This window comes from Poecilia reticulata, linkage group LG19, assembly GCF_000633615.1.
Source record: "Poecilia reticulata strain Guanapo linkage group LG19, Guppy_female_1.0+MT, whole genome shotgun sequence".
Classification (NCBI taxonomy): domain Eukaryota; kingdom Metazoa; phylum Chordata; class Actinopteri; order Cyprinodontiformes; family Poeciliidae; genus Poecilia; species Poecilia reticulata.
In genome coordinates, this window is record NC_024349.1 from 14,812,789 (window position 1) to 14,831,357 (window position 18,569).

At 38.0% G+C, this 18,569-nt stretch overlaps 1 protein-coding gene across 2 annotated transcripts in view; it reads right to left on the reverse strand.

Annotated features, from left to right (window-relative positions):
• Positions 1-562: 562 nt before the first annotated feature.
• Positions 563-18,569, reverse strand: part of ttyh2 (tweety family member 2) — a 56,612-nt gene continuing 38,605 nt past the window's right edge. The window contains exons 6-15 of one of the 2 annotated variants that reach the window (XM_008437264.2): positions 12,749-12,821; positions 9,463-9,532; positions 9,305-9,360; positions 6,349-6,441; positions 6,139-6,231; positions 5,596-5,738; positions 5,216-5,401; positions 5,041-5,119; positions 3,951-3,977; positions 563-2,461 (exon numbers count right to left, since the gene is read on the reverse strand). In XM_008437264.2, the coding sequence (XP_008435486.1) occupies positions 2,381-2,461; positions 3,951-3,977; positions 5,041-5,119; positions 5,216-5,401; positions 5,596-5,738; positions 6,139-6,231; positions 6,349-6,441; positions 9,305-9,360; positions 9,463-9,532; positions 12,749-12,821 (901 nt within the window). In that variant the 3' untranslated portion in view covers positions 563-2,380. The remainder of the gene's footprint in view (positions 2,462-3,950; positions 3,978-5,040; positions 5,120-5,215; positions 5,402-5,595; positions 5,739-6,138; positions 6,232-6,348; positions 6,442-9,304; positions 9,361-9,462; positions 9,533-12,748; positions 12,822-18,569) is intronic. The other variant, XM_008437265.2, reaches the window with a different exon arrangement.

Consider the following 18,569-nt stretch of genomic DNA (forward strand, 5'->3'; position numbering starts at 1 on the left):
CACAGATTACCTTCAACCTAACACAGATGTCCAGTTCAAATAACAAATATATGACTCATGAACAAAAAAAAAAAAAAAAACATTATTTTGGACTCCTTTTAAATTAACTTTATAAAACATAACTAGTTGTTATTCTATGTTAAATACTGAATATTCACCAGGAAAAAGCTGGAGAACAAACTCAATCAGGTGGAGAGACTGAATCGTAGCAAGGCTGCAGGTCCAGATGATGTTAGTCTCAGAGCCCTACAGGCTGTGCGGGTCATCTGCCTGGGATCCTGCCATATATATGCAACATCAGTCTGACCCAGGAGATGTTTCCAGTACAATGAGAGACATATTGCTTCGTTCTAGTATCCAATAAATCTCATTCATCAGTCTTCAGTGACTGTAGAGTTGATGTTCTGACATCCGAGACCATGAAAGTCCAGAGGGGATTTCTGTTGGTTGACCTATTCTTCTTAATTCTTTGATATTTTGTTTACACTGTAATATATTTGTGTTTCTACTTGTGTTTTGTTGTTGTTTTTATTAATCTAACAGCAAAACAAAGACTCATTACTCATTGTACTCAAACTGGTTTATTCAACTCACAATTAGACTTCATGTTTTAGGACACACAAAATTAAGCACCTCAGTGCCTTTACAGTGTAACATGCTACAAAAAATACTATTAATCAACACTGCCTGTATTAAATTCTTACAAAAAAATTAGTCAATAAAATTGTGCTGTTTGAATGACTGAATTTAAAGGGGGAAAAAAACAGCTTTTTTTTTTTTAAATAATCATAGTCAGAACAGCACAGCTTACCTGACTATGATCTGCATTGGTTGGATTAGATATGCACAATAAAAAATAATAATGACCTTTTAGACCATAGAAAAAAGGGTGATCTTGTGTGATATTGCCACAAAAACTAGAAAAAATATATAAAAATGGCACACAATTTAAAGAACTCTAAATAAAAAAAGAATAGCATGTTATTTTACACATTATGTACAAAAGCGACGGTCTCAAGGTAGTTTTTCGGTTTCTGGAACGTAAAGCTTGTTTGTGTAAGAATGTAAAACAACAAAAAAATAATATTTATGCTCTTCACCACCATTACGTCCTGCAGTGTTGCCTTCAGTGCTGGGTTTGTGCTTCACAACTTTCAACTCCGTGGCGTATCAGGAGATAAAATCTTTCGTTTTTCCAGATTTTACTTTTATGAGTTAATCTTTAAATATCCAGATGCAAGCTGTGAGAGGTCAGACACAAAGCTTCACAGAGTGACAAGCAGAATAATCTTCATTTGAAAAGTATCTAATCTGGTCTTTCAAGACGTTTCTGAACTTTTCGTTAGATATCAAGTGAACCGAAGAACAATTATAGAACGGGTAACACAATGTTAAGAAAGATCTTCAAAAATGTGAAAGGGTGTCAGTCGGGACCTTGAAATACAGTGCCTAGCAAATGTCGTCAAACTGACTGAACTTCTTCAGATTTTGCTACAACCAAAAGCTTCAATGTAACTGTTAGTTTTTTTTATGTCATAGATCAATACTGTGATGTCAAGAAGTGGAAGCAAATTGATATTTCAACTTCAAAAATTGTGTAAGATAAAAATAAATGAAGAAAGAAAAAAAAACATAAATAAGTTTGGTGTTTTTAGCACTGCTTATTTTTGATACCCCTAAATAAAACCTAGCATAATCAATTGCTTTTAAAAGTCACATACCTACAGCCATGTGAAAAGGAAAGGAATATGGCACAACTGACAAACCAATCTAGAAGAGCATCACTCCGAGTTGTAGACATCCACAGCTTAGGTTCAAGAAACTGTTAACATGTCACCTATAATTTATGAACCTCACAAAGAGGCCTTTATGAAAGAGTGGGGAGAGGAAGCCGCCATTGTTGAAGAAAGTTGTAAGTGTTTGAATCTTCTTCACAGACTAAAAACTTGCAACTATAATTGCAGGAAAAAGCTAACTCAGCGGGTTGAATGCAAGTGCAAGCCACACTTGACACATTTTGTATTTGCAAAAAAAAAAAATCCTAGCAATCTTGTATCATTTTTACTCTACTTCCCAAGGAGTCACAATTTGTGTTGGTCCTATTACAAAACAAAAAATCCCAACAAAGTACATTAAACCTTTTGTTTGTAGTGCAAAACGTACATGCAAAAGATCAAGTGGTATGATGACTTTTGAAAGGCACTGCAGTGAAGAACAGCACTGGTTTTTATTATTTTTTTTCTTTTGGCCTGAAACCTCACAGGTCGCCCGGCGTTCTGGACTGAAGAGACGTTGAAGTTTGCCCTCTCTCTGTGATGCATCCAACAGCTGCTTCCTGCTCTTTTGCGGGTTCCCTCCTCGCAGATGTCAGATAGAAGTCCTAGGCTTGGAAGTCGCTTCCAAAGTGTCTCCTCTGCTCCTCGGTCATGGAGAGATAAGTGGCCCTCATCGTAGGCGAGTACTGGGGAGGAAAGACAAACGCAGACATATACAGAAATATTTTACACGAACGCTCAGAGCAGGGTGAGTCTTCAGACAGGAACAAATAAAGAAGGAAAGAGACACGAAGAAGTGGTCCACTGAAAATCTATCTTATGCGATGCTCAGTCCTTTGCGGACACCAGCAGTGACGTTTCATAGCAATTGTATATTTGTCTCTCCTAGAACAGAACAGAACCTTTTGTTCTTCTAGACAGAAAATAGCAACTGTTTACCAGCTGCTATCCTCAACAAAGGAAACTTTATGTTCACAGAGTCAGCAGTAGATAACATTTTCAGTGGAATATGCCTTTGACTCACTCCTATTAACGTAACTTCTGCTCAATGAAAGTACTCAATAAATTAATTATGTTTTTCCAGGTGCTTCTCAATAAATTTGATTATCTTCAAAAAGTTACTCAATTTCAGTAATTAATTTAAAAAAAGTAAAACTCATAAAGATTTATGCTGTGCCTGACACAATCATGGTGACGACTGATGACTTTACAAGTTGTTTGACAGTCGTTTGATTCCCCGAACAATAAGGGGAAGCCACAAACTTTAATTGCTGATGAAGTTGGCTGTTGTCAAAGTAGTGGAACTAAACATATGAATGAAAAGTTGAGTGGGAGGAAAAAAAGGTCTTTTCAGATTAAGGTAGATTTTGCATTTCATTTGGAATACAATGCGGCAGAATTGGGAGTGAAAGCGAAGGAAGAGCCACAGAATCCAAGTTACTCGAGATACAGATTGATGCTGGTGATGATTTGTGTTGCCATCTGCTGCTGTTGGTTCACTGTGTTTTAACAACCCCAACATCAGTGCCATCGTCTACCAGGAAATATTACAATGCTTCATGCTTCCCTCTGCTGACAGGCTTTATGGAGTTGCTGGTTTCCAGCTTTCCAGTAGTATTTCACTCTAAAAGTGCCAATATCTGGTTTATTGACAACAGTGTCACTGTGTGAGAAACAAGAACAAAAAATACTTTGCATTTAGTACATTTCTTGTACAATGCAGAATCAGTTTATAGTATGCTCATTTTTATGTTTCACAAAATGTATTTTTTTAGTGTACATATTTTTTTACATCTCTCTGTGTAACAAATCTAAACGACTAAGATTTTTAATTACATTATTAAAATAAATAACCTTTTTGCCGATATAATAATTTATTGAGATGCATCTGCCTGCTTGCTCAGTTCAAGTTGCAGAGTGTAGTGACTGAATCAAGACTTCATGCACTGTTGATGCTACCACCCTCCGAACACCAGGGGGAGACATAACGCTGCTCTAGGTGAAAGGAGAAGTCATCTGGAATGAGGACAAGTGGTGATGTTTGAAAGCCATGCCAAACAGGAAAAAACTGCACAGGGAACCAAAGTGGTATGAAGTCACACAGAGGTGAAGACACTGTAACAACAAAGGAAGTGGGAAGGATTTAACCCTGAGGAGAAGTAGAAAAAGACTTACTGGATTTCTATACGGCTGAGAGTAAATCTCCAAAAGTTGATAAAAGAAAGAGGGAATATAGAAATGAAAAATACAAACACACACATATGACAAACAAACGCAGAAAAAAAAAAAAAATATATAAAAGAAGCAGTTAGCTGAAGACGACTGCATGGCTCTGCACAGTTATAGTCATGGGGGAAAATCTGAAAGCGAATTATGTACTGGCGTTAATTAGGAAACAAATGATTAGGCAGAGAACATTGCATATTCCGTTTGATGTCTTGTTGAGAACATAATGTAAAAATGCGTATCCGTAGCATGCTTGTTGTGTGAAAATGTATTTATTTTTAAAGGAAGTTGATCTAAAATGCACTTATGATTGTAGCCAAGTATACCTGGCTTCAGGATGTTTTTAAGGAGGCTGCGCCTAATGAAACTTTAATTCAAAACGTTCCTATTTTTATCCCTTTGATGTAACAGGGGAGAACTAGCCCAGCAGTGTGTGAAATAAATCGGTGAGGAGGAAAATGTTGAGAGACAAGAGTTAAAGAATTAAGTCCTGCACCACTTTCACTTGAAAAAAGGTCCTGAGATAAGTTAAATGGTGGTCTGTCCAAAATTAAATATTAACTATATTCACTCTCCTCCCTGTAAGTTAGCAAAACTGTGAGTTGTTGATGACATGGAAAGGTTCGGTATCTCACCACATACAATTAACGCTGGATGTAAAAGATCTACACACTGCAGTTAAACTACCAGGTTGTTGGGATGCAAAAAAATACATAAATACATAATAAACTAAGATAAATAATAAATCACAGAATTTCTTTACACCTTTAATTATCTTGTACAACTCAATTAAAAAGTAAACCAGCAAAAATAATAGCTTCTCTTGCTGCAAAATGAGATTCATTTAAATGAAGATTTTTTTTTTTTACGCATTTTAACCAGGGATAAAATAAATGCGGAGGGGTTAAACGTTACGTGAAGAAATTTAATTATATGTTTTTTGTCATTTTAATGTCCTGAAAGACAATTTTACAAATAAAGTCTGAGTCAGTGAGTGATAACATTATATAAAAGACTTTTTCTCTGGGACTCAACATACCGAGGGAGGTGGGGAGCCTCGTCCAATCAGAGGCACGTTCTCGTAACGCGGGTTTCCACCGAAGAGAGCTGTCTGGTTCCTGCAGAAACAACAAGGAAAGATTGAATAAAACAACTGAGATGACTAAAGAAGTGAACTCCTTGAGACAAACAAAGCTAAATTTTCTCCCACTCACATGTATTCAGACATGGGGGGGTTGGAGACGGCCGGTGCGGGGGGTTGCAGGCTATTCTGACTGCCCATGCTGCTGCTATAGCTGCAGAAGCTGTGCATGTTAGCGTGGTTGGGGTTCTGAGAGCCTATCCTCCTGGCCCGTGGATTGAAAGGGTCCTCCTCGTCTATGTCATCATAATCTCGTTCTCTACGCATCAAAACAAAACAAAAAGGGAAAAACGGAGAAACAAACCATCCAGCTTAACAATAACAGAATTTGCAACTGCTGTAAAATATCTTCTTTTCTGAGCAAAAGTAAATGTTCAATGCCACAGAAATACACGCTGAACGTTCAAAGAAGGGGCATTCATGGCAGTGAGGTGAGCCCGAGAACAAACTGACCTGCTGGCGATTTGCCTCAGTGCCCTGGGAATGGCGCAAAGCATGACAGTAAAGGCGCAGGCAGCAAGGATGGAGAAGAGGCAGAGATATAGCACACCCTCCACGCCATCGTAGCACACCCCCACCATAGCATCCAGGTAGTCCTAAAGAGGTCAGATGGAGAGCAGGAAGGTCAGCCAATGGCGAGCAGTTTCCCATGAGCATGTTTGAATTCCCAACAGAGAAGCAATCCCAGTACATGTGCTTGCTGGGAAAATATATCTCTGCATAACATAGTAATGACAAATCTCCTCTTTATGGGTGTAAACCACAGTCCTAAACCATAGTTTTTAAATAAAAACAGACGGAAACAAAAGGAACTTTAAAAAGTTTCAAGAACATTATCAGGGAAAAAAGTAGAAGAAATCTTTTTTTTTGTCTTCCTCTGTGCTATTCTGGATCCACATTCATCCTATGTTCTGCCACAAATCCTGTTTTACCACTTATTTCTAAGCTGGCCTACTTTGTAATACTGTGTTGCCAATTAGGCTGTGGTGGACAAACCTTGTTGAGCCCCCTGCAGTCCAGCAGAGCCGTCAGCTGGTGCAGGCTCGCCTCAGAGGAGTTGAGCAAATGCTGGATACCTAGTAAATCCCTCTGTGTGGAGAGACAATGTTGTTGAAAATGCCAACGCAATTATTTGAACAGGAACAATTCTCTGATTTAAAAAAAACAAAACAAAAAAAATGGATCAAGCAATTTAACAGCAGTAACCTCAGCGGTGGGAAACAGGGGCACCGCAAACTGTAGAAGACCCTGGATCTGGATCTGCATGGTGGTGAGGGATCGCTGGAAGATGGTCAGAGGCTGCAAAGGATAAAAGACATTTAACTGCAAGTGAAGAGCGTGTAAATGAGGTGTAGCACAGTCAGAGAGGCAGTCTGATTACCCCAGCAGAAAGGAAAAAAGAGATAAGCTGTACGACGCTGTCACTATTGATTAGAACTGATAACATGTTGCACAAAGTCAAATATGTTTACACTTCAGTAATTGCAGACACTAGCAATTTATGAGCTCATTATTTCGTGACCTCATGTGCGCTAATGTGTTAAAAATGAATCATCCAAACAGGTTAAGAGCATTAACACAAACCCCAGCAGTCAAATCGAAATTAAGCTGGGAGCAATAACCTAGACAATTTAGCTTTCAGCTGCTGGTTTGGAAAAATGTACCATTTATGCTGAGCTGAAGTATCAACTGTCTTTTTAAGTGGGGAAACCAAAACTATGTAAATAGCTTAGCATTATTATTTCTTTTTTTTACAAAAAAAACCCTAACATTTTTTATTTGAAAATAAACTTTAAATTACACCGAGCAAACCTGAGGTTAATGTTACCTACCAAAAACACATGGCCAGAGATGCAATAGAATGGGTCCAGTCAAAGTTCGGACTTACGTCCAACAACAAATTAGTGGGGCAAACTTAGGAATTGCTAATCGCAGATGTTCCTCATTCAGTTTGACTGAACCCGTTTTATTTTTCTAAGAAACAAGGGAAAAAAGTAAAGTTCCCATTTATGCTACTTTGTGTAGCCTAATTGTAATAAAAATATGTATGAAAATATGGGTGCTGAGTGTAAAAATGTTTAAAACTTGGGCATATTTGGGTGTTCTTTATGATAAGGCAAATATATAAAGTGCGCATGAGTTATGACCAATTTATGGAGCAGATTATATGGCTTCAGTTTACTACAGTAGATCGGTAAACCTTTGACTGTGAATGAATAATTTGCTCTCTGAGCTACTGTAAGATGCCTGTGAGAAAGGCAACATGACGACCTCAACAGCAGGAATGTGGATTTATATTTTTACCAACAGAGGGCAGAACAATCCTCCACATTAAGCACAAAACCCTACAGTTCTCATCTTTCTACAAATACACCACCCWTACTTCTCTCTTTTTAAATTAATATCTAAGCATAACCATAAATTAGTGATATATTTTCTTTCTTTAAAACATTGTCTCTACAATCAGCCAAACTACACAGGAAGCCTGGAAACCCCCAGGCAGGATGCACAATGTTAAATTTAAACAGGATGCGGTCATTTACCAAAGGTATTAATAAATGTAATTGCTTTTGTCTGACTTTTTTTCTTTTTTTTTCTTTTGCCTTTAGTTTACATGTGGTTCAACTTCCCCTAGCTGAAAATGACATTCGGTGAAATGGATTTGTCTTTATTTTAGGTGATATGAAACTGATCTGAGAACCCCCCCCCCCCCCAAAAAAAAAAAAACAGGATGATGAAAGTTTAGAGACGGAGGGACGAAACCTAAAATAAAATAAAAAAAAAGATATGAGCACAGGAGTGATGCCCAAAGCAAAGATGTATCAGGACGAATAGATTCATGGAGTAATTCTGACTGGGGTTATAAAAAAGGGGAATAAAAACAACACAAATCAGGGAATGCTTGTGTTACGGCCAATCCGCTGCCAGCTTGCTTATGAGCTCCATGCGTGGTTGCGATCTGTGTGGCAGCGAAGAGAGCTTGTTTACCAGGTGTGCAACGCTTGTCTGCCCTCTACTGCTACTCTGAGGGGCACGTCAAGAGCCAGATAATAAGCTCTGAGCTACGCTGGGCCAGATTTTGCAGAAATAGGCTTGGGAAGTTAAGTGATATGCCCTGGAATCATGACTCCACTCAATCAAATTGTTTCATCAAGTAAGCAATTTCAGACTCATTTTAGGCCTGCTTTGGCAAACAGGGAAACACAAGAGAAAAAAGAAAGAGGGACAATCTAGGAGAAAAGAGATGGATGTCTTGCGATTGTGAGCTGAGGTCAGGATGTGATTCAGGCAGACAGGACGGAACGGGGGAAAAAAGAGGCTGACAAAGATGAGGCTTGAGGGGCAGAGAAATGAAGTCCGAAGAGAGCGGCGAACTAAAAGAACAAAACTGAATGAGTATGTACATTTTATTTTAATAGAACTGTCATTGTTGTTTGCGTGTAGCTAGTGTTTGTGGCATAATGAATTGCTTTTAATGCATATTTTTGTCTACTGCCATGAAAAAGTGCCTCTCTGCGGGTTTCTTGTAGCTTTATTCCCACATTTATATGTAAAACAAACAATTAAACTCTAACGTCTGAGATAACTGTTTTCCTAATTACAGAAAACTGCTTTTAAATGTAGAATTAATTTATTTATTCAAACCAATATAGAATTATGTGACAGAGGAACCGTCCCCTTAACTAAACAACAGCCTATGTCACCCTAACTTTAAACGTCTCTGAGGGATAATTTCTCTCCATGCTCTTGGTTTACTTTTGTAGGTCAGCCTTCCGGAGCCCATCACTGTTCTATATTTTCTGATTTATAGATAATGGTACTCAAAAATTCTTAGGGTTTGTAATTGTTTATAGATTGATAGATATCAGAGACTTTGTTTCTCATCTGCTTTTCAGTTCTTTTTCTACTTTTTCCAGATCTTTTAGCCTAGTTTATTTTCTCTGGCAGGTTCTGCTTAAGTTATAACTTAATTATACAAGTCTGGGTGTAATCAGACTCAGGAAATCGGCTATAAAAGTTCAACCAACGAATCTCCAGTCTGAGGTGGAAAACATTTAACTGCCATTGTTCCTAGGAGGAGGTGTCCCAACAAATTTTCTCTAGTTCTCAGAAAAAAAAACACCTTGTTTTTTTCACAGACTCCACAGGGCATATTTCCTACCTGCTGGAAAGGGTTGGAAAGAGTCTGGTTGCAGTAAATATAGTAATGGACGATATCTGTAAAAAACATTAACATTTGTTATCCTGGTAAACACAACTCAATTATAATTACATTTTTCACAATATCATTATTATTAATTTATTTATACGGAGCCTGACCTGCAGTGATGAGCCCCTTTGTCTGACCCATGACGTACTTGTCGGGTGACACACAGAAATCGCTTGTGCCCTAAAAAAGGAGGACAAAAACAGACAAAAACATGTTTGACAGATGTGAACAGCAAACAAAACCACAAATTTAAAGCAAGTAATTGTTTTTTTTATTGATTTGCCAACACATGGTGTTTTTTTTTTTTTGAAGAATCACCACAAGAATAAAGCAATGTTGTTGAATACTAGGCAATCTACCTGACACCAACAAGAAAATAATCATGCTACAGTTCAAACTGCAACATTTTGACAGCACCATTTTTTAGTTCTGTCAGTCACAACAACTATTACTACGCAGAGTTTGAAACAAGAAACCTGCACTGGCAAAAATAATAAAAGTGATGAGCGGCAGTCTCATCTCAACTCTGCTATCTGAATGCTAAATGTCCCAAGGGCTCAGGACAAACATGCTGCGAATAGCTTAACCTTCTCTGGTGGTTATACTAATGAGCCCCAAACACTCAGATGAGATAAAGCAAGCTGAATCTCTGGAAAAAAAAAAAAAAAAAACGCAGCCCATTTGCTGGAACCAAGGGATACCAAGGAGCTTTCCAACAGCGGGGCAAGAGTGTGAGAATTCCCAAGAAGACAAACAGGAAACTCTGAGAATGCAAAGTTCTGTCTACCCACAGCCTATAATAAGACATTCTCTAAAGGGGTTTATTCCTTGTGCATACATTTATAATCCTTTCAAGCAATAATCCAACTGTAGACTACACAAGGCCTACGATCTGAATATCCCCAAACCAGATATACATGCATCTGTCAGTAGGTGATACGGAAATGTGTGTCAAACAGCATGCGACCACCCGCAAAGATCCTCAGAAATGCAAACGAAGGCAGAGTCTCCACAATGAACACAGCAGGATTTTACTTCTCCTCAACGTAGAGGAGGTGGTGTGGGATAATCAAAGTGACGCAACAAAAGTCATTCTTATTTGAGTGACAGAAGACTCAAATAAATGCATGATAGATGGCAGAGTGTAAAAATTCAGCTTGCTTTTGGTTAGATACTCTTCAGATGTGCATAATATTGTTTTAAAGGTGGCAAAGAAGAATGTTTTCCTCAACAGAAGCAGGTTTCTCTGTTCGTTTTATAAGTGTAAGACCATCTGAGATGCACAGTTTGAGGTATTTGAAGCATTATTTTTGCCTAAGGTATGGTCAGTCAGCAGGAGATAGACACATAAGAAATTAAGAAATTTGACTTTGAATAAAACACAGATAGAAAGACAAGTTGTCTGATCACCATCATTTTCAGATTTTTAGATTGATCAGTCCTGGCCAATAGCAGGTTGATCAGAAATGAAAAATCTGATCCTTCTATTATCAGTATTAAATGCCAACTCATTACACTGACCGGAACAATCTTGTGCTTCTTACCGCTGAATACATCAATCAGTCTTAGTCATTATTTACCATCCTTATTTTTTACAGCATCATTCTCATGGTAATACCTCCATTTTTTTCTCTGTATTTTTGTGCTCTGTTTCATTTGCTTTGCTATGATATGTTTTAATGTTACATTTGCAGTCTGGCCTTCTTTGTTTAACTCTAGGTTGTTCTCTAGGTTTTATAAAACTAAAAGTTTGGTCCTGCATTTAAATTCAACAGCTGCAAGTTTTTCAGGGTATGTCTCTCTGCACATGAGTTAAACTACTGCCCATTCTTCTAAAATACCTCAAGCTCTGTGAGATTGGAAGGAGTGCACCTGTGACCTGCAATTTTAAGGCCTTGTCACAGATTCTCAATTGGACTCAGTCGGCACCTCTAATCATTCCTGAACGATTCTTTCTGTGTGGAAAACTATCCTTCTGAAAGAGCCGACTGTTACCAAAGAATGAGCTTTTTGTGACAAAGGAGTTGAGTCACTATTAACATTAAGTTGGATGGTAGAGCAGAGCCTGATGATTTTACCATAATCTTGCAAAAGCATTCATAACCCATAGCTGTGTGTGAACATGTACTCATTTTGGTGGATTTGACATTAGCAGATTAAAGAACTGTCATTTTAAAAATAGCCATGCCAAAGTTCTGTGTTGTTTTGTTTAACAGGCTCAGCTGCTTAAATGTTTGCTAATTGCTGCTGGCTAGTCTGAAGGAGCTGAGTGGGAGTCGCTCGGACTGTAGCTGCAGGCGAGGTTCCTCCTGCAGCTACAGGAGGAACCTCGCCTTAAAGGCAGCTGAAGGTCCAAACAGGCGTTTTTCATAGATGACTAGTTGGGAGATTAAAGGATTTCACAAACATACATGAAAAAAGGCAACACTCCATGTATGTTTTTGATAAAGCAATAACATTATAACATGATGTAAACATCAAAAATGTCAATTTTACATAATACGGCTTTTAAATCAGCTTATTCATACTAGTGTGATGATGCTGATAGACTGTCTGTTTGGGCCTTTGTTCTTTAATCGCTCTATATTTAGCAAAGTGGAGTTTTATGAAAGGCCTTAAAACAAATTGATGCCACAAAAAGGCAACTGTGATCACTAGACTTGGAGACTGATCAGTGAAGCGGCACTCTTCAGCGGTGTGTGTGTGTGTGTGTATGTCTTCATTGCTTTGAGAGGTGTTTTAAATGAAAAGTAGAGGTTGTTGAGGTTGCAGACTGGCAATTAAACAGCTTAAGCATACGATACATGGATGATGCTAATACTACAAATAGTAGATACTGTATGCTTAAGCAAGAAATTGTACAAAAGTCAACAGTTTAAGAAATAACAAAAACAAAGACATCTTTTGTCATGTTTTGTTGGACGATTTTCTTTACATTGAAGCCACTGAAGTATATAAAGGGAAAGGTTGAACGGTAATTTGGACACTAATAGAAGCATAGGTATCAATTTGAATTGTTTTTGTTGTTTTTAAGAAAAAAGATTGAGTGAATGAATCAGGAGAAGTTCACCCAATTGTAAACAATAGCGGCATATGTTCAGACCATGTTCTAGGTGCTTGCTGCGTCTCCTACATGATTTGTGGTGAGCTGTAAATTGACAATTATTTTATTCTTTTATCTTCACAGATTTTGATTTTTGCGTAAACACAACATATGTTGCATTCGCAATTTATTTAGGCAGATCAGACCATTTGTGAAAAAAGGAAAACCATTTATCATTTTCCCCAAATGCAAATAGATAACACCATTCATTATGCTTGTCTTTGGTATCGGAAGTAATGACCAGTTCATTGTACGGCTTGTGAGTCAGAGAGGAAGGAAGTGAATCATCTTACCACAGCAGCAGCGAGGTCAGCGCCCAGAGAAGTCCAGCTCAGGATCAGTGTCAGCACGCCAAACACCATCATCCTGCAGGGTCACAGAGCAGCAGCATGACGCGGAGCAACGCCACAGATGAACTGATGTTTATGTTAAATCAAAGGCAGATGAGCCAACAACCGAGTGGTTTTTAACATGTATTTCTATATGCAGTATGCTCAATCCTGACCATTCCATTCTTAGTTTACACCACAGAGGAATCTACAGCTGTGATTTAAACTAGCAGTGGCAATATTTTTAACAATAACGAGGGGTGAACTGAGATTTTTCAACTTATTATTAATAATATGGTAACTCATTAGGTCACGGTAACATTTAAATTCATAGTAACCAATGTAAGTCCTGTTCCATGTTAGTCTCTAGTGAATAGTTTTGAACCACCACTTTAACTTTGTTAGACTGCTAGACTCCTGTGAAGTGGAGGTGATTTGATGAAACAAACATGTTAATGAAATGCAATCTTGCTAATTTTTTTTTTATAGCAAAGCAGCAAATCATTAATTTCAGTGAGGGTTAAATCTCAAGCAAATTCTTTACCAAGTCATGTTTCCTCAACTTTAGGAGATAACACTGACATGGTGCAGACAGATCCAGATGAATATTACAAAAAAAAAAAAAAAAATAGACAAACTAGATTAGTACAGCTATTCTACTGAATGAGTGTAGAAAATATTGCTGTCAAAGCAGCAGATGCACTGACTCTATTAGATCAACGAGGGTGTGATGTAGAACCAAGATGTTAGCTACACAACCTTTTCGTTCTGTATGCACTCTACATGGATTACACTTGTTTGTTAGTTGAACTGAGGTCTGGGAAGTTTTGATGTCAAGTCAACTCCAATGATATGTCGTCTACTGAATGCTGTGTACAGTATTCTGATTTATTATTTCAGAAGACATTTAACAACTCATTTAACAGGTAATAGTGACTAACTTTAAGCTTGTTATCACCAGTCTCCATTAGATAGTAATAGTTTGGGCCATGAAGAAAAGAAAAGAAAAGAAGTGTGATAACGATCCTGCACATTGGAAAACACATTGGAGTCCACATGAATGTCTCTGAAGTTGTAACTGCAGTATCACTAAGCTGTCAGTAGTCCTTCTCCGCTCCGTTGACCTGCATCTGATTATGGCCCTGCAAATGGATGGGACTTTCGTCACCCGTGCGGATGCTCAGATTTTGTTTCATTTCAGTGAACTAAAACCCTGATGATATCTCCAAACAACTGAATTTATTCTTTCTTGTAAGTGAGGAAAAGTCAGCTGACTGAAATTCACAACTATGTTCCAATGAGCTGGAGATTATAATAATAATAATAATAACAACAGCACTTTATCTGGCATTTCACAAAAAGATATTTAAATTATTGATTTGTTTTAATGCCTTTTGCAAATTATTTTAAGGGGTGCCAATAAATCTGTGGGGTGCCACTTCTAAGACATCCTAAATTTACATAAAATGGTTATTTTGTTTCATCAACTAAAAGATAAACAGTGCACAAAAATTACTGCAGCTTTGTTTTCAAAAGTTCTAGGCACAAATGGTCAGGATTTACTGATATAACCACGAACGTCTGACTTTACAGAAGCATGCGACCGGCTTTGAACAAGTGTTACACTGAATGACTGGGTGGACGAGAGGAAAAATGTCCTCAGATTGCCCTTCCAGTGCCAGCAGGTCGAGTTCTGGCCGAGCGACGGAGCGATGCTATGTAACTGAATCCTGCGCTCTGGTAGTCAAACAGCTTCCCTGAATTCAACAGAAAAGCATTAAGTGGGGTATAAACCTCAAGCAAAGCAGATTCAGTGAAATAGTCACAGAGGCCCACGGAGCAAGGCAGATGATGCAATGGCGGATGCACACCAGTCACTATGAATTAAATCACATTAGAAAATAGGTTTTCCTCTCTCCTAAAAAGAAAAAGAAACACTTTACAACTGTTCATACCAGAAAATGAATAAACCTTTATCATTAATGAATAAATAGTTATTTTGGTTTGATATTAGCAGGGTGAATTAAGAACAAAGTCCTTCAAAGCAGAAACACAGGACTATGGAAGGTCATTATCACATGTAATAAGACCACGTTCCAATCTCCAATTAAATCTTTTTTTCATTATTATTATTTTACTACTCTAATAACAAGGAATTATTATTGGAATTAAAATTGGAGATCACTACAAACGTGTACCTGAGGTAGTTTCAAGGAAAATAAGTTCAAATTTCTATTTCAAATAGACTTGATAAATGTTTTTGATTTAATTCTTCCAAGTCAAACAGAGCCCCAAAGTAGTCCACATATTTTTCTTCGTGAAAACTTCTCAATAGATATCCAAAAAAGACACTTTTAGATATTTATAATCAGTGTTGCTTGTAGCCCCTCCACATACCGATGTCTGAAATTGCTATTCAGTGAGTCGTGAAATAAATAGTTGATACCCCTAAATAAAATGTCTCATTGTATTTCTTCTTTTGTCTTTTTCTACGTAAACTTATATTTAAGAACTCCAGAGATGCTTTTAATTTTTGGTATTAAAAAAATGAAACTGCTGAAAAGCGTCAATTGGGTTGTAGAGGTCTGAAAAGTCTGTTTACGCTGGTAGTAATCATGATTTTACTGAGTTAATTCTGTTTGGTAAGAAAGTACTTTTAGACTCCTCAACCTCCCCAGCAAAGTTCACTCTAGACTCTAGATGCTAGAAAGGAAACCCATACCAGATGTTGAGCCTCTTGTTCTACCACAGCATCACCGTTCACAACAACTCTGGAGATTCTTGATCTTGACTTGACTTACAGCAACACTTAATTTCCAGTTGAGATAAAAAAAAAGTATTATTAAACTGAACTGAATGGAAGTTTTGAAATGAGCTTCTACTGTTTTTCCTGAGGAAAAGAAAGAGAAACTCAGTCATCTGTAAGGGAACATGCACTAAAGCTCAACATGAAATTTTGGTTCGGGCATCTGAACAGAAAGCCTCTAGGGGACTTTCCTATGGATGTTTTCCAGGCACATTCCACTGAGAGGAAACCCTGGGGCAGACCCAAAAGTTGCTGGAAGGACATATTTTCATTCTGACCTGGGAATATCTTGGGATCTCCCTGAATGAGCTACAGCATCGCTTGGGAGAGGAATGTCAGAGTTTCGCTTCTCAAGCTGCAATCCCTGTGAAGATGGAATGGGATTGGCATCTGATGCTTTTAATATTACATAAACCAATAGGTATTTTAAGCATCCAAAATCTGCCTTTCGGTGAGAAAAACTTACAATCTTGAAATGTGCTTTAAAGGTTGATGTCTTGGTATTCTCTGATTAACCAATATTCCAAAGCTGCATGGCATCTTTCTCGCTCTTTGTCCTTCTGAGCACCATCTCAAAACCTGTGACCTGATTTTTATTTTTTTATTTTTTTGCTGTTAGAACACAGCTGAACCTTTGGGTGACTCGTTGAATATTAAAGAACTGCCGTTCCTCCGTTCTGCACTTAGACACACGAGTTAGAAAAGGTCATTATTATTGTATACAATAGGCACAGAAGTCCAAAATCACATCTCTGTGAAGCATCACGGACATGCACTGGTGGAAGTGACAACTGGAAAGGATGAAAAATGCAAGCACATGCATGAGAGGCAAATATATATTTTTTTTTTCTCTGGAATGGCCTATGCATGTTGTCTCTAAAAGAAAAGTCCATTTATGTTTCAAAAGTTGCATTTTTTAACATCACCAATTCCAAATGTGTGAATATTTACAGTTGTTGCAAAATGAAGACTATCTTAGCTTTCATGTAGCTAAAAGAAAAGTTTTTTCTTAACAGTTGTGCTTTGAACATGTAGAGATACAGTAGCATATGGAAGCTCAAACCTTTCAACCAAAACTTCAGCTGGATGGCTAGTAACTTAATGAAAAAGTAACTCTGGACATTTTTCTCCATCAGTTTAACCCTTAAAAGCTGTGGAGAAGTTCAAAGTAGGGCTAAATTAGAAAAAAAAAAAGATAAGCTTTGGATCTGCGCTTAAAGTGCAATGAAAAATAAGTGTTTTCAGCACATATTCAGCAGATACTTTCTTTAGAAGCATCTTGATAAGTGCAATTTGTGTTTGGTTTTACAAGTACTATAGTTTATACTAAACAAAGAGGTTTTAATGAGACATTCGGGACTAAAAGGGTGAGTCACAGGAACAGAGATATGGACTTAAAATGGTCTGTCTGCTTTGCTTTAGTTCTTGTTGCTTTTAATCAAACTTATAAAGTGCAAGATGGCTCACGGAATGGACACTCAAGGTTACTGACACAGCGCTCGCTTCCCCTGTAAAGCTGTTTATTACTCTTCCCAAAAAGCCTTCCTGCATGTCGTTGATCATAACCGGTCTAACGATTTTCTTCTGTTCAGGGATGCACTTCCGATCCATAAAGTTCAGTTTATAAAATGGGTAAGATATAATTTTACCAACAGATTTCTTATGCTCACATTGTTGACATGTCAGTTTTATGTCAGCATTTAATCATCACTACACCTCCAAGAACAGGGCTCGACCTTAAAAAAAAAAAAAAAAAAGATAAAGATAAAGTTTACAGCAAAGTTTATGGTTGTCCCTCCCTGTTTCACATGTGAGTTTAAAGTCTTGTCAAAGCTGTTATTCTCTATGTCTCAGCAACACCCAGTCAGGCGGTTCAAAGCACCACAAGGAGCTGGTAGCCCTCTAGAGTGTAATTTGCCTCCAACCACTTCCACTCCACTGGAGGAGAGCCTCCGCTGGGACGGCAGCCACCCTTGACACTAACTCGCCTTGTGTTTGTGTTGGGGTTAAAGGGTAAAGTGGGAGGAGGGGATAGGGGTCCTTGTGGTTAGCAGGGCAAGTTTACTTCAGCCCACTTTGACTAAAAAAAGACAGAGGAACAGTCAGCCAAATCACTTTAGACCACAATGGATTTACTGTCTTCTTGAAAACGCTTCCTTGACAACAGCCTTAACATGCACAGAGAAGCAATGTGTGTCAGAAATCTATTTGTTTTCCTGTCACTTCTACATGATCAAATCCATTAAATATTCATGCGAAAAACATTCTAAAAGACCAAGCTAAATAATTAATCGTCTACCATATGACATTCCAAACATCTGCCATGTTTGCTCGAGTTAGACATTTTCTAATTCATGTCTAAAGCAGGTCAAGTGTTTAAGTGGAATAACAATTCTCAGGAAGTTATTTTGTAGATAGCATCTAATGGCCCAGCTACCCATCTCCTCACAGCTCTCCGGTTCAATTTGTAGAGCAAAAGCCACTGAGACGGCAACACTCTGAGATAGTTCAGCCTCCTGCTGGCAGCACTGAAAGGCAAACGGTCAAATAAGACGGGGCAAGCAGAGCCGTGTTTGTACATGGATATGATCCAGGGCTTAGCTGCCTTGTACACAGAATATTTCCCATGGGAAGATATGGAAACCCCACACCCGCTCCTGTGATCTTCCCCAGTTTAAAATGAATCATTGCATACCTCTTTTTATCTCTTCTTCCTCTGCTGCATATTATATGTAATTAAGCAACTTTATCACGATAGGAGTGTGTTTAACTACTACAAAAGATACGTTTCTTTCTGCCTTTCCGTCTTTCTTTCCATCTAGAGTTGCACTGAATATCCTGTCCAAGATCCAGCTACATTAAATGCATTTTCATTAGATTTTTTTTTTCTGCACTATTCACTACGTTATAAACATGCAAACTCAATGCAGAAAGACCTGACCCCAGGCCCTTGTTGCTGCGAGGCCACAGTGCTAACAG